The sequence below is a fragment of the Carassius auratus genome, chromosome 17 (genome assembly GCF_003368295.1).
Source record: "Carassius auratus strain Wakin chromosome 17, ASM336829v1, whole genome shotgun sequence".
Lineage (NCBI taxonomy): Eukaryota > Metazoa > Chordata > Actinopteri > Cypriniformes > Cyprinidae > Carassius > Carassius auratus.
The window spans coordinates 9,999,252-10,013,511 of NC_039259.1; the positions used below are offsets into that span (position 1 = coordinate 9,999,252).

General features: G+C 37.7%; 1 protein-coding gene across 1 annotated transcript in view; it reads right to left on the minus strand.

Annotated features, from left to right (window-relative positions):
• atp6v1ba (ATPase, H+ transporting, lysosomal, V1 subunit B, member a) overlaps window positions 1-14,038 on the minus strand; it is a 28,505-nt gene extending 14,467 nt beyond the window's left edge. The window contains exons 1-5 of the mRNA XM_026285726.1: window positions 13,801-14,038; window positions 2,380-2,435; window positions 1,814-1,912; window positions 1,458-1,551; window positions 1,274-1,351 (exon numbers count right to left, since the gene is read on the minus strand). Of these exons, the coding sequence (XP_026141511.1) occupies window positions 1,274-1,351; window positions 1,458-1,551; window positions 1,814-1,912; window positions 2,380-2,435; window positions 13,801-13,909 (436 nt within the window). The 5' untranslated portion in view covers window positions 13,910-14,038. The remainder of the gene's footprint in view (window positions 1-1,273; window positions 1,352-1,457; window positions 1,552-1,813; window positions 1,913-2,379; window positions 2,436-13,800) is intronic.
• Window positions 14,039-14,260: the final 222 nt, after the last annotated feature.

The window sequence follows — 14,260 nt, forward strand, 5'->3', positions numbered from 1 at the left end:
TCATTTGAAAAGATTTCACTCTATATAGATATATTTTAATGTCTGTAAGGCAAAGATATAAGCTACACCGAGTTTTGTGCTCAAGTTCACAAAGACCGAGATGGCAGAAAGTGCATCATTGTTTGCTTTCATTATTTAAAAAAAAAGCGTGTTTTGTTTGTATTATTGTGAGTGCATGAAAATAAACGTAGAGTCTTTACAGATTTAAAGGTGTATTACTCATATCTGTTTGGCCAAAAATGACAAGTATTTTAGGAAAAAGTGAGTGCATCGGCACCTCCATCTGTCCTGCAGTGAGCTCACTATGTTCAGCTTCCACTCCGCACAGACACTTGAACAGTGCAAATTTTTCTATGTTAACATTAGATTGAGTGGCCATGTAAAGTTGCTGCTACTTACATATTTTAGATAATAAGCTATATTTGAGGTCAATGAATGATAGGCGAGCATTTGGATGTCCTGCCCGATGTACTGTATTAAACCAGCCATTAATGATCTCTCAGTCAAGGACTGCGTGACTTTGCCAGTGGATTTTTTTTTCCTGCAACTAAGCGGCTAATAAAATGTAGGTCGACCAAGCCTTTTCTGGTCGACTATTGGGGGGCAGCCCTAGAGCACAGTGATCTCACCTGAGCAAGAAAAAATATGGTACTTAAGAGTCTACAAAGTACAACTTCTGTTTCTAAAGAAGGAAAAGAAGGCTAAAGGAGAAAAAAAAAGATTTTCTTAAGGCAAAACTATCCACATTGGCCATGACAAATGATGAAGGCTTATATTTTAGAAAACCGTTTTCTCGTTAAATCTGGAGTGGTGTGACCTTGAGGCCTGATCAACCTTTTATTACGCCCCCTCTTATCTGTTCGGCTCATTCAAACATTGCCCTGAATCACCATTGTATACCTTTGATTGCTCAAAAGATCACCTTTGCCATTTCAGCTTAGCAGAGATCAGGGTCATGAGGTCAGTAAATGGCTTAAAAAGCACACAAAAATTCCCATTCAACCTCTCAAAAATTTCAAATACCAACAAGGAGGAATTTAAAGCATTGATGAACATATTCTGGCATGCTGGCCTCTAAACTAAGCTGTGTGCATGCCACACAAACGCAAAGACAAAGGACATTTAACATGGCTGGTGGCAGACTAATCAGCAAAGATGTGCAGCTAAAACATAAAATAAGGTTTACCTCAAATATACTAAACCTCTAGAGTTAATAAAATCACAGTACTGTTCAGTTATCTATGTGAGAAAACTCAAGAAAAAAGTCTCTTACCATTGATGTCCAAATAGTCCTCAGCCAGAACAATAGGACCCCGGTCAATTGGTTTACCTGACCCGTTGAAAACACGTCCTGAGAAAAAATGGCAAGTTTTTCAAGATGTCTGTCTGTATTGGTTAGAAGACACATAAAGACAGTGATGACATAGGCTGCAAAAGCGTCAGTTATATATGCTTACCAAGCATGTCTTCAGACACAGGTGTGCGCAAGATGTCACCAGTGAATTCACACGCGGTCTTCTTAGCGTCAACGCCTGAGGTGCCTTCAAACACCTGATGTGAACAAAATGTAAATATTTTTCAGTTATGACCTGATATTAACCTTAGATACTGCAAATATTGATGTCTAACAAATATATATAGAAAATAGTTATATTATAATTGTGAAACTTGTGTATTAAATAAATTCAATGCACGCAACCTGAAGTAGTTTAAGTCTTTGGTTCTTTTAAGTGCGAGGATTTTGGCTCACATTTAACAAAAACCCACCAATTCACTATCTCAATAAATTAGACTATTTTAAATGAAAACCTGCCTGAACAACAGCCTTGGTGCCAATGACCTCCAGAACCTGCCCGCTCCTCTTGGTCCCATCAGGTAGGGTAAGGTGCACAATCTCTGCAAAACGTGGAAACTAGAGGAACATGACAAAGTCAGAGATGAAGATAAGTATCAATATGCAAACAACCATTTAAAAGTCAATTTATTGTTTAGAGTCAATTTGTGAATTTAACTTAAACTCCGTACAACTGTACCTTAACAGGAATAAATTACATTTGAAAGTATATAAAAAAAACATTTTCAATTTTATACAATTTCACAGCTATTTTTGATCAAGTCAATGCAATCCTGATGAGCATGAGAACCGTCTTTCAAAACCATTTATAAATCTTTTCAACAACAAAATTTTGAACAGTATGTTATTAAACATAAATGACCATTTTATCCAAAATTTAATGTTCAGAAGTTTAATTATAAAATGATTTAAATTAAATTTATACATAAAAAAGTCCTCCTTTACTTTTTGTAATTTTTAAGTCAGTTTAAAATGCTCATATTTTGAAATAGTTTAGTTTTAATCAACAGAGACAAAGGACTTACTTTGACATTGTCCAAAATAACCAGTGGCCCATTTACACCAGACACAGTAGAGTAGGCTGAGGATGACAAAATGTTAAATGTTAAAACAAACACAACATTTTTTGTGACTTGCAAAAGAAAGCTAAGACCAGAAAATTAATATTAAAATTTACACCTTCAATTTGCATTTTTATTTGATAATTTGAGACGCCCTTGAGTACTAAACATGCAATTACTAAACAGACAAACTTTTATTGATTCTAGGTTGCCGCACAGCTTTTTGACAGGCATGAGTACAGACACACTTACACACACTCACACAAACACACACAGCGACTGCAAGCACTAGCTGTGACCAATAAAGTGCATGAAATTTGCTACAAAAGCCTACAATCACATTGAAATGAGGACTCTTTCTCTTGACACCTGTGCATCTAATTGTACACAGTGACCTTTACTGGAGTATTCTAAATGGCTTTCATAAATTTCCATGTCCAAATGTCAGGGCTAGAAGAACACCGTTAGCACATTCAAGGCGGCTTTTCAGCAGATGTCACGATGGGGGATGACATCTTTCACTCGGTTCCATGAGGGACAATTACTTGGCTCAGACTTTGGTAATTTTTCATGGTTCCAGGTGCCAAAAAAGTCTCATATAGCCTATATAAACAAAAACACTAATTTTTGGGTGACAGGATGAGCTATCTTTGGGTTGAACAGGCCAGGGAGAATGGGGCACAGATGTCACTTTAAAGACAAAGTCCACCCAGAAGTCATGATTTATTTGCTCAACTCGTGCCATCCCAAACCTTTGTGACTTTCTTTCTTCTGTGGAACATTAAAGAAGATATTTTAAAGAATGTTGACAATTAAACAGTTTTGGTTCCCACTGACTTACATTGTATATGGACAACAGATTCAATGGAAGTCAAAGGGAACTGAAACTTTGTGGTTATCAAACATTCTATAACATTTTATTTTGTGTTCTGCATAAGATAGAAATGCATGAAATGCAAAGTGGGAAGTCGTGGCCTAGTGGTTAGAGAGTTTGACTACTAAACCTAAGGTTGTAGGTTCGCGTCTCGAGCTGGCAATACCAAGACTTAGGTGCCCTTGAGCAAGGCACCGAACCCCCAACTGCTCCCTGGGCACTGCAGCATAAATGGCTGCCCACTGCTCCGGGTGTGTTAACAGTGTGTGTGTGTGTGTGTGTGTGTGTGTGTGTGTGTGTGTGTGTGTGTGTGTGTTCACTGCTGTGTGTGTGCACTTTGGATGGGTTCGTGCATGAATTCTGAGTATGGGTCACCATACTTGGCTTTATGTCACGTCACACATATAAGTTTGGAACAACATGACACTGAGTAGAAGATGAGCATTTTCTTTTTTGGGCTGTCTATCAGTCACTTTTTTTCCTCTATTGTGACTGGGGCTCATGTGATTCCTGAATCACTACAGACAGTCTGTCCTTAAACTATGAATCAGAGCAAGAATAGTATGCCCAAAATATAACAACGAAAATAAATGGCTAATTACTGGAGCTGTGGTGCTCATCTGGGACATAAGGTTCAAGTCTGACCTGCAACATATCAAAATGCCTTCTTTCCTGTCCAAACTATTAGTAAAAATATTCAAGAAAAAAAGATCAACTTCATTTCCCCCCCAATTACTTAATATAATAAGTGCTTTTAAAAATACACCAAGTATTTTTGGTCAGTGTCAAGTTTCAAATGTTTTTCCCCAACAAATATTCCAAATTCTAAAAATTCTAACATTTTCCCAGATATTCCAAATTCTCCCAAAAAATGTAATTGTAGTTTATGGAAAACATGAAAAGATATAATACATAATAAAACATAAGGAAACATAGATCTCATGAATGAATTTAAGCATCTTGAAAAATATTCATGTTGCTTTTAGTGTCTTAAAAACAGTCAACCCCCAATGTTACTTGCTACTGTAATTTAAAGCAGTCTTACCGGGCTGTGATGCTCATCTACTGTATGTGAGAAAGATTTGAATCTGATTTACAACATCGCAGTACCTTCTTTACTGTCCAGTCGAATGATGCAAAAGCAAAACATTTTTATATTTCCTCAATATAAAAAGCACTTTTTTCATGAACACTGAAGTATTTTTTATAAAAAGCCAGCTAATTTTTTTGGCCCAGACTGCAGGTGCATGCTCTGGGTGGGCTGTTTTTAGCAGCAGAGGGAGTGGTCTCATACTTTGGCCTTTTACTTTGCATGGGAAAACATTAGCCGTCCTGTCACAGGAGCCAATTTGGTGTGTGTCCTTCACTTTGTTTCAGCGTGCGTGTATACGTGTGTGAAAGAGAAAGACGATGCACGCTAGATGGAGAAGAGTCAGCTTTGTCTGCTCTGGGTCGTCCATCACGCCTCAGTGTGCCGGTTTTTTGTGCACCGTCAGTCTGTGGTCTGATATCAAAGGCAGTAGCAAATGAGAATGGACTGTCTCTAACACCCAGCACAGCAGCCCCACGGGAAGCAGACACTATGCCACTAATTAGGCTTCAGACAGCAGAATCATTTGTCAATGCACTATTGCAGTTTCCCACACACACACACACACACACCTGCACATCCTTACTTTCCTTACTGGCTGCATGAGGAGAAAAGGAAGGTTGAAAGAGAGAAACGAAGTTCCATCCTTTTGTGTTTTTTCCCCTTTTCAGATATTTTTTCTTTATCTATGGCTTATTTTTTTGTATTTTTGTTGTTTGTGGTTAGTTTCTGCGTAAATAAAGCCAGAGGAACAATGGAAGAACTGTGCTAAAATCCCATGAGGCCCCCTGCTTTCACAAATTCCTCTATGAATATTGTGTGGAAAAAAAAGATTTAAAGGTCTTGTGACAATCTATTATCGAGCTGAGAAGTATCACAGTTATTAAATGACAGGCATCTGCTGTGTTTCTCCTCTGCGGCTGCCCTGTAGTTCTGCCAATGAATGGAGATAAATGTGTCTAAAATTAACTAAGAGTACCTTGATTAATTAAAACTGTCCACTGGCTACAAAAGAAGAACTGCCTCAATTTCAGATACTGCCTTGCAAGGATTAAATTTACACACATGCACGCGCGCACACACACACACACACCCCTTCAAACGTTTGAGGTATAAAAAAATTCCTTAAAAAAGTAAATACATAAATAAAACCTATGGAAACCGGATAATCTTCAACAAAGCATAATTAAAAAAAACTTAACTGATATTAAAATGTTCATTTAAGTATTGTTTTCCAGTATCCTCTTTTACCATCAGTAGTATACATTGCACAATGTAATAAACAAAAAAGGCACATTACATGTGGTCTTCTATTTGGCATACTAAAGTAAAGTTCAGAGGAAAAAAAGAAATATGTCTAATAAAACAAGAAATCTCACAAAAAAAGATATTAGCTGCGCAGGTGAAAGACCTCGTCTCCCATTATGATGATTCCCTGAACGACACGTCTTCCCTAAATAAATGATTAGTCTCATAATTGCCGTTATTACAGTGAAAGAAAAACAGTAGTCAAATCGCCCTAACACTGAATATTCCCTCTCTCTCAAAACACACAAAAACTGATGCGTTCCGCAAATTTGCGAACACACTAAAACGCACACTTCCTGCAAATTCCATCATTTTTCAAGACATTATGGCTTTTCCTTCCCTCCGTCCTTTTTGCTTCAACCCAGACAAATTGCAGTATGTGCTTCACAGGGAGGTGCTTATAAAATGGATTTAATAGCTACACTTACCCTACAAATTGCCCATATGTTTCAAAGGAGATACATATGTCTATTTACTGAGAGGTGATCATAATTATGAGGCTGGAAAATTGCGGCCATATAATTGTACATCAACCCCTTAAAAGTCTCTCAAACGCAACGCAAACTGCTAATGGAAAACAGTGAGGAGCTGAAATCTTTACTCAAACAAAGCTCATGACATGCTCTGATATTGTGCACAACATTAGACGAACGCTAAATGAAGGCACACAGGTGCTAATCGGCTCGTCCAATGCAGGACACGCACGGCTAGTTTTTTTGTCAAACAACGGAAGCGAAAATTAACACTAATCTAAATATGCAGAACAAATGAACAGCTGTACATGTATGAACACAGTGTAAGAAAACCTGCAAAACAGTTGCTTATTAAAAAAAATCTAAACGAGGGCGATGAAACGACCCTGCCAAACCATGAGCCAATCGCCTTCCAGATCTGTGATGAAGATGGCGGCCCACTTCAACTCCACACACAGAGGACTCAGTGCCTCATAAGAGGCCTTGTAAAATAAAGATTAAAAAATGGCTATACATTCACATGGTGTGAAGTAGCAACATTTCCCATTAGCCTTGAAAAACTTTCCCCACCCCTCCCAGGACACTTGAGTATGAGTGCGCCGGTCTGAGGGCTAGGCATGCAACACCAGCGCGGGTCAACGTGAGGCCTGTGGAGCTGCCAGGCCCTTTTGTGTGCCGAGATGTTAATTGGTTCTAATCCGGCGGTAGAAGCTGTTTTGGTAGCCTGACCCCGCGCCCTGAAGGACACCTTGGTGTGAAATACTAAAGGGCCCATTCAAGTGCCGCTGAAAAGAGGCATGGAGCATTCCAACACATTTCCATCTCTGCTGTGAAAGAGAAGCGCTGACGGCGAGGGGGGAGCACGGTGGGACAGGCGTTTTTTTGGGGCCGGCCGGTAGCGTTGCGCTGAAACTGAATTAACGATACAAAAGCACAGGCTAAGGTGCCAGGCTTGTCTCATTCACGCACATCCTCCTGTGTTTCTTCTTTTTTTTTTTTGCAGAGCATCCGCACCGTGGTTTCCCATAAGACGTAATAAAAGAGATCGCTAATTGCCCCATGTTTGGGATCAGATCGACACGAATGCAACTGTCATTAAACAGACAAACAAGGCTCACACAATTCCGCCATGACACCCGCTAAACTTACCCCACAAGACCCACATATTAAGACTTGATAATGAATTCTGAGACATTGGGCGTCTTTGATACCGTAACTGAAAAAGACTGATCCTGTCGGAGGGGGACAGATGTCCGTATCCGTCCAGGGACAATCTACTAAAGCAAAAGGACGGGAAATGAAATCTCACTCTGAAAAGTCATGGTTTAAAGTGAAGACTGGGGTTTAATTGTACCACTGTTTTTCCTAAAGGAATTGTAAGAAAAGATTGCCATTTGTGCATTTCTCAAAATACCAATTTTGTGGATTTCGCAGCAAAATCGAATGACCGCAATGGCTTCATAACTCACAGTCATAATTTGGAGACTCTGAAATCACATGGTTTGATATGACACCTCTACTTTCTGACTGAGAGAATAATGAACAGACTGTTTAAGCTGTATAAGTGAGCCAATGTTCAATGGCAAAATTTACTGAACCACCTGCCAAAACACTACGAAATTACACAGCTATTCTTCAAGTACGGTCAATATTCAATAACGACCTTTTGTCGCAAACGTAAATGGCACAAAACGTAGTACTGTGCTTTTTATTAAACACACATTAGCACATTTCTGTGAAAATAAAACATATTTTTGTGGCAATAATTAGGGCTGCGGTCCTTTAAATAAGTTTAATAGCGGCTGGATTCTAAATTCAATGTTACACCTATTCAGAAACATGCTGAACACTGAACAAAAGTACAAATTTGGGGACACAATAAAATGCTTTTTGGAAAAAAAGAGAAACGTTGGATGACCAATAGATAGACGTATTAAAGACAGTGAATCAGAGCTCACAGGGGACCTTGATGGTATTCTCTGGGACTTCAATGCTAACAGAGGGAATCCAATTATGGCACGGACAGCACAATGTGCTACACACTCAAAAAGGGCAGGTTTTGGATTTAGTGGACTACGTATCAAAATAAATTGAGCAAAATCTATGTTGAAAGATGATCATTTTGAATGCATAAAAATGACAAACCGGAGATACTGTTTAAAAGGCCTTCATGATTTCACATGCAAACTGATGACTATAGCCTCTTTGTATAGCTAAAAAGTGCTAGCTAATTCAATTCGAACAATCCCCCAGCAGAACGTTTTAATGTACGATTATGAACTGAGAAGGCACTGACAAAGAAAATGCAAGAAATTTGATAATTACGTAAAAATTGTAAAATACAAAGTATCAAATAATTCACTGTTGACTTCTAAAATAACAAACAACTTAATTATATTTACAAAAATGCAAGATTAATCATAATTTGCCATGTATGTTTATCATTCAGGTCAGGCAATGCTCTGTTAATGAAAACAATGCAATGCGCTTTTCGAGAGATGTTTCAACGATGCATCGAGTCCGTCTGACATTTAGAATAACATGACATCAAGATTAAATGGCAGGAGAGAGAAAAAAAATAACTTGACATGCTATCAACACTACTAAAAAAAGTAGTTAAAAAAATAAACAAAAGCAAGGCCTGCAAGCAACACACAGACAGTCTTATAAAGACATGCACACACACACACACGCAATTGTGGCTGTTCATCTGTCCTAACAAAGACCTCCACAGTGATGACACCCCCATCAAACAGGAATGCTTTTAACCCCACAGGTAGAGGCAAAGGCTGTGACGGAGGACTCCCCACACGCATGCACTGATTGGGTCGTGTGTAATCAGACGACTGCATATGTGTGTGTGTGTGTATGCGGGGGGGAACGGTGGGAAGAGCTGTAATCTGTGTGTGTTTCCTGGCGGGATGCAGACTGAAGGGGTGACAGCTAAACTGAGACAGCTGGTTAACCCCGCTGCCTCTCGAGGAGAGGTGGCAAAGTGGTGCAGTTACAATAGATCGAAACAGCCGTAATGTTACTGCAACAGTTTGAGAGTGATTTACAGGGACAGGCGGGTTTTCATCCGTATGCTGCCTAGCAACAGATCTTAACAAAAGTCCAAAGCGGGCCCCCATGACAAGCGAAGTTTACACTGTTTGTCATATATCATGTTCGAGGACATGCGGATGGCATGCTCAAGTTACTTTGATGTCAGAAACAACAAAATATTTCAAATCAAGTTTGATAATATACAAAATTGCTACACAAAACTTTAAAGCAGTTAATGAATTAAAAGTGCATTCAACACCTATTATGTATACTGTGCAATAAAGTGCAAAATAATACAAAAGTATTTTTTGTTTTATGTTTAATTTATGTTTTTAATGCTCAAGACAATGAGGGGCAATTCATACACTCTCTATCAGGCGTTTTATGATGGATAAGATTATAAATTGCTATCCTTAACGTAAACTTTATCTTATATTTTGAATAACTAATTAAATTCTAAGCATAATTTAAAATATAATTATGACAAAATAATTAGATAATATGTAAATAATAATAATAATAATAATATGTAAAGAATTACACATAATAAGTAAATAAGTAATATTTTGAACATTCTGTAATGTCCTTTGTCAGGTTTTTTCCTCCAACTTCACCTATCTTCAGATTTTTTTTTCCTTTGGCTTTATCGCCTATGATTTCTAATAAATTGAAACACATACGATTTTTTTTTTTTTAAACATACAATATTCTTTTAAGACAAAAACATCTAGATCAAAAAGCATTAAAAACAGCGTGTCATATGTGACGTGCATAATGGGATAAGAACTTTTTTTTTCTTCTTTTCAATCTAAGTAGTCCATAATTTTATATACTTGGATACTATTTTTGAAAGTCGACTATTCTATACTCGTCTTTCATTTACTTTTCTTTGATGGCAAGATGAAGTCGAACGCCCACCGCGGGCTTTCTTTTTCACTGTCACGACAATTGATTAATTACAGGCGGACAAAAGGATTAGCAACAGGAAACAGTGGATAAAATAAAGGAGGGCTGTGACATCTGAAAGATTTGTTTATAACCATGTCATTACGGGTAATTGTTTCTTCACAGAAATACCATTACCGTGCTGAATGTCTTTTCAGCACATTTAAACGTCTATTCAGCATTAAAACAAAGCGAACAGACAGTCTGGGTTAATTGCTTTTGTTGCCAATGACGTGATTAAGACAAAAAAGGCCTCTGCTTCCACAGAAAAGATGAATGCACTGTACGTTTACTTTGTTTGTTTGTTTCTTCAGGCATCTTGGAAATTTGACTGGGCACAAGCATGCTAACAAATTGCTTAAACACACCAGCCGACGACAAAGTTGTGAAACAAAAATATGTGGAAAAAAAATAGCGCGACTGAAATGCAAATATTTGATATACTTTAAATCTGAATTCACTACATACCAAACGTTTCGTAACAAAACGCAAAAATGTTTTCCTTCCGCTGTGCCCTTTTCATTTTAAGATGAAAGAAAAAAGTTTTAAACTTGAAGGTCCTTTCGGGTGTTTTTCCAGCCTTTTTAAATGACAAAACGGGACCAATCAGACCTGCACTGACGGACACGGCCTCTCGACTGTGATGGCATATCAGGTGCTGCAAGGACTCATGGGTACAGATCTGTGTGTTTGCCTTCCCATCAGTCTTCATTGCCTTCAATCACAGCCCACTATCAGCATGCACTCTGCCACTGATGAGGCACAAAATGGTGCTGCTATCTGGCATGCCTACATTAGAGGGGCTTTTTTTAACAGTATTCCGGGGGGCGTTTCAAATCGGGGGTCTTTACGCATGCAGCTTCTTTGGCTTTCAGAAGGGAAGGCTTCAATTCTTCCATTAAGTAATTTATTTTCTTCCTGGTTTGCTAAGAGGCTTTTAGCCTGAGCTTTCCTTTGACACTCATAGGAAAAAAAGAGAAACAAGCTACCTGTGCTTCTCGGTGGGACAGTGTGTTTTGAGGTCTAAATTAATGAGATTTACAGTGAATAACATCAATAATACACGTGAAGGGGAAAAATGAGAGAAAGATGCCAGACAAGCTGTAATTTTAGCGAGGTTCTCCATTAAAGGGGTAAACAAAATTAACTACTCAAGTGCTGAAACATCATACGCAAGAGTCAAATTATGTTATCGAAGAGATGTCGCCGGTAACATTATGACGGCGTGGCGTCATCTGAAGTTGCATCAGGTTGAATGCAGGATAATGGGAGGTTTTGTGAGAAATGGAGAGAACAAAATATAGGTTATTACAGAACAAAAATCTACACACATAAAACTAAAAGAAAAAAAAAATTGGAAAGCGTTCACTGATCATAATAGTACTTTTTAACAGGCTGAGTATTTGACTCACAGGATGCCTACTTTCCCATAAATAAAATATGCACTTCCTCTGTATATTCAAGCAGGACTAAACCATGAGACACCCCCCCCCCCTCGAAAAAAAAATTGTTCTAAAAAAATTCATGTTTATTCAGCAAGGACATATTAAATTATCAAAATGTATAGTGATAGTGACTGATAATAATCAGAAATGTTACTTAAGCACCAAATCAGCATATTAAAATAATTTCTAAAGGATCAAGAAGACACTGAAGACTGGAGTAATGGTTGTTGAAAATACATTTTAAAATATGTTAAAACAGAAAACAGTTATTTTGAGTTGTAATAATACTTCCAGTACTGTTTTTCAGTAGTTCTGATCAAATAATTGCAACCTTAGTAAGCTTCTTTGTTCAAATAACAAGTAAATAAATGTACTTTTGAATGGTGGTGTAAAACCAAACGCATGGAGAAAAATACAAAATTTTGCAACTGGAAATCAAAAAAGTGTTCTTCAGCAATATAGGGACTACTTCCTCCATTTAGGCAACCATCGCATCTCAGTGGGTTTTCCTTATTACTGTTAACGCCAAGTTTCAAACTGATCAAACAAATGTCTAAATGTCCACTGCACTACAGATCTCAAAAATAATTTCAGATTAGCCATCTATATGCCACTAAACAATGACAAAATACACTTTAAGCATATATACAGTCTTAAAATTTACAAAACGGGAGTCACGTCAAAATTTTGATGACTCATTCTGCACTACACCACTTTGTCCAATCAAATGCTCAAAAACAAGAATGTCCCTCCCCCTAATGTGGCATACAACTGAATAACAAGTAACAAGCCATGTGGCTGAGACATAACAAAACATAACCAAAGCTTATAAAAATTCTCCTCCAAACTTAATGGAAAATATGTCCACACGGGAAAGAAACTGTGCTTTTCATGGGGTTTTAAACAATTTGCAGTATGCTATTAGGTTGAGTCTGACAAGGCAAACAATTTGACAACAAAACCCTTGACAAGAAATGGAAATGACAAGAGTCAGACAGAGCTAGGCTGAACACAATAAGTCAATTTAAAAAGACGTGATGGACAAGGATGAAAAGCACTCTTCAGTAGCCCATATTTCTGATAGACTAAAACAGCATGAGCAGATTCAAAGATGAAGCTGAACCAGTGATAATTTCACAAACAAACCACTGCAAAATTAGAGCCTGGCAAAAAAAAAAAAATCTGGTTTATAACTGTTAATTAACTTCCAAACAAAATCATTATGAAAAACACTATTCTGTGACCTGGCAGATACTAATATATAATACATTTGCATTATTCCAGAGGAAAATATGCAACTTTCATTGCAGTTTAAATTAAAAGATTATGATTTTTTTTTTTAAATGATTACGCTTATGCAAATAGGGCTTTAAGTCAGCATAAAGCAAAAACATGTAACTTTTACAGTTACAAATTAGTCACATGATTTTTGTGGAGCTGAAGGTTCCTCATTGCACATCATGCACCAGCTCAGCTGGGAGTCACGTGATTACATCACATGAGAGGGATCATCACTCTCTGTGTCTATGTTAGTTATTACGAGGACATTTAAATAAAATCATAAAACATCCATTCCGTTCTCCAAATACAGACCTAAACAGCACATATAATATAATTACTATCATATTACCACTACTAAACTGATGGACGTCAATGATCCAGTCAAACAAAGCCTTCAAACAATCATATACTAAGTTATATATAAAGACCAACCTTAAGAAAATCTTAACAAAAATATATTGTTACTGTAGTTTTGAATTACTATTTCACATCAGAGCATGCGATCTGGTTATAAATAATGAAATTTAGACCAGCTCAGCTAGTTAATTTAGCATGTTTACACTTGCTTAGAAACCAAAGGTTTTTTGCTTTCTTATTAAAATGTGTTTAAATGACACACTTATTTGGTTTATTTACACAATGATCGTTCAAGAAATTATTAAAAAATAAAAAAGGGGCAAATAGTGCTGATCGATGAACTACAAAGAGCCTTATCTATCTAGTGTTAGCACGACAGCTGTACTATGACTCCAACATGACATTTATAAACACTAGCGATAATAGATCAGCTCTGTCCTGGCGGTGTTCAGCCTCTGATGCAAAGGCACAATGCAGATTAAGGAGCAGTAAAGAGATTAAAACTAGAGAGAAAAGCCAGATGTGTTGCTGCTGTTAGCTGTATGAATGAAGTCTAGCGACACTCACTCAGTCTGGGCTGGGAGATGTAGTTTCTGACCACGGCTTGCGCGTGCTGCCGTGCCGCTGCTTCAGGGCCGTTCAGATCCACGGGCCGATTCGCCACTAATGTAGACATTGTTACTATTATTATTTTTTTATTAAATTAAATTGTCTACGTGTAAACAGATCTGCGTTGAGAGCAGATGAACAGACGGAGTCATATGACAACCGTGGTCAGGAAGTACCACTCGTGCATGCTCACGTCAAAAACGTGCGCGTAAGCGCTAACAAGCGCGTGCATGAATCTGCAAGTGTTCACGAATTTACAGTTTTCACGAATTAACACTTTTGTGTTCCATGACTTGCGAGAAGTGCTAACTGAGAAATACTAGATAATCCCTCTGATAAAATATTATCTAACATGAAATCACTTAACACCAAAAGTAGCTAGTTGTAAGAATGTAAGATTTCTAGGGGTTTGCCTGTC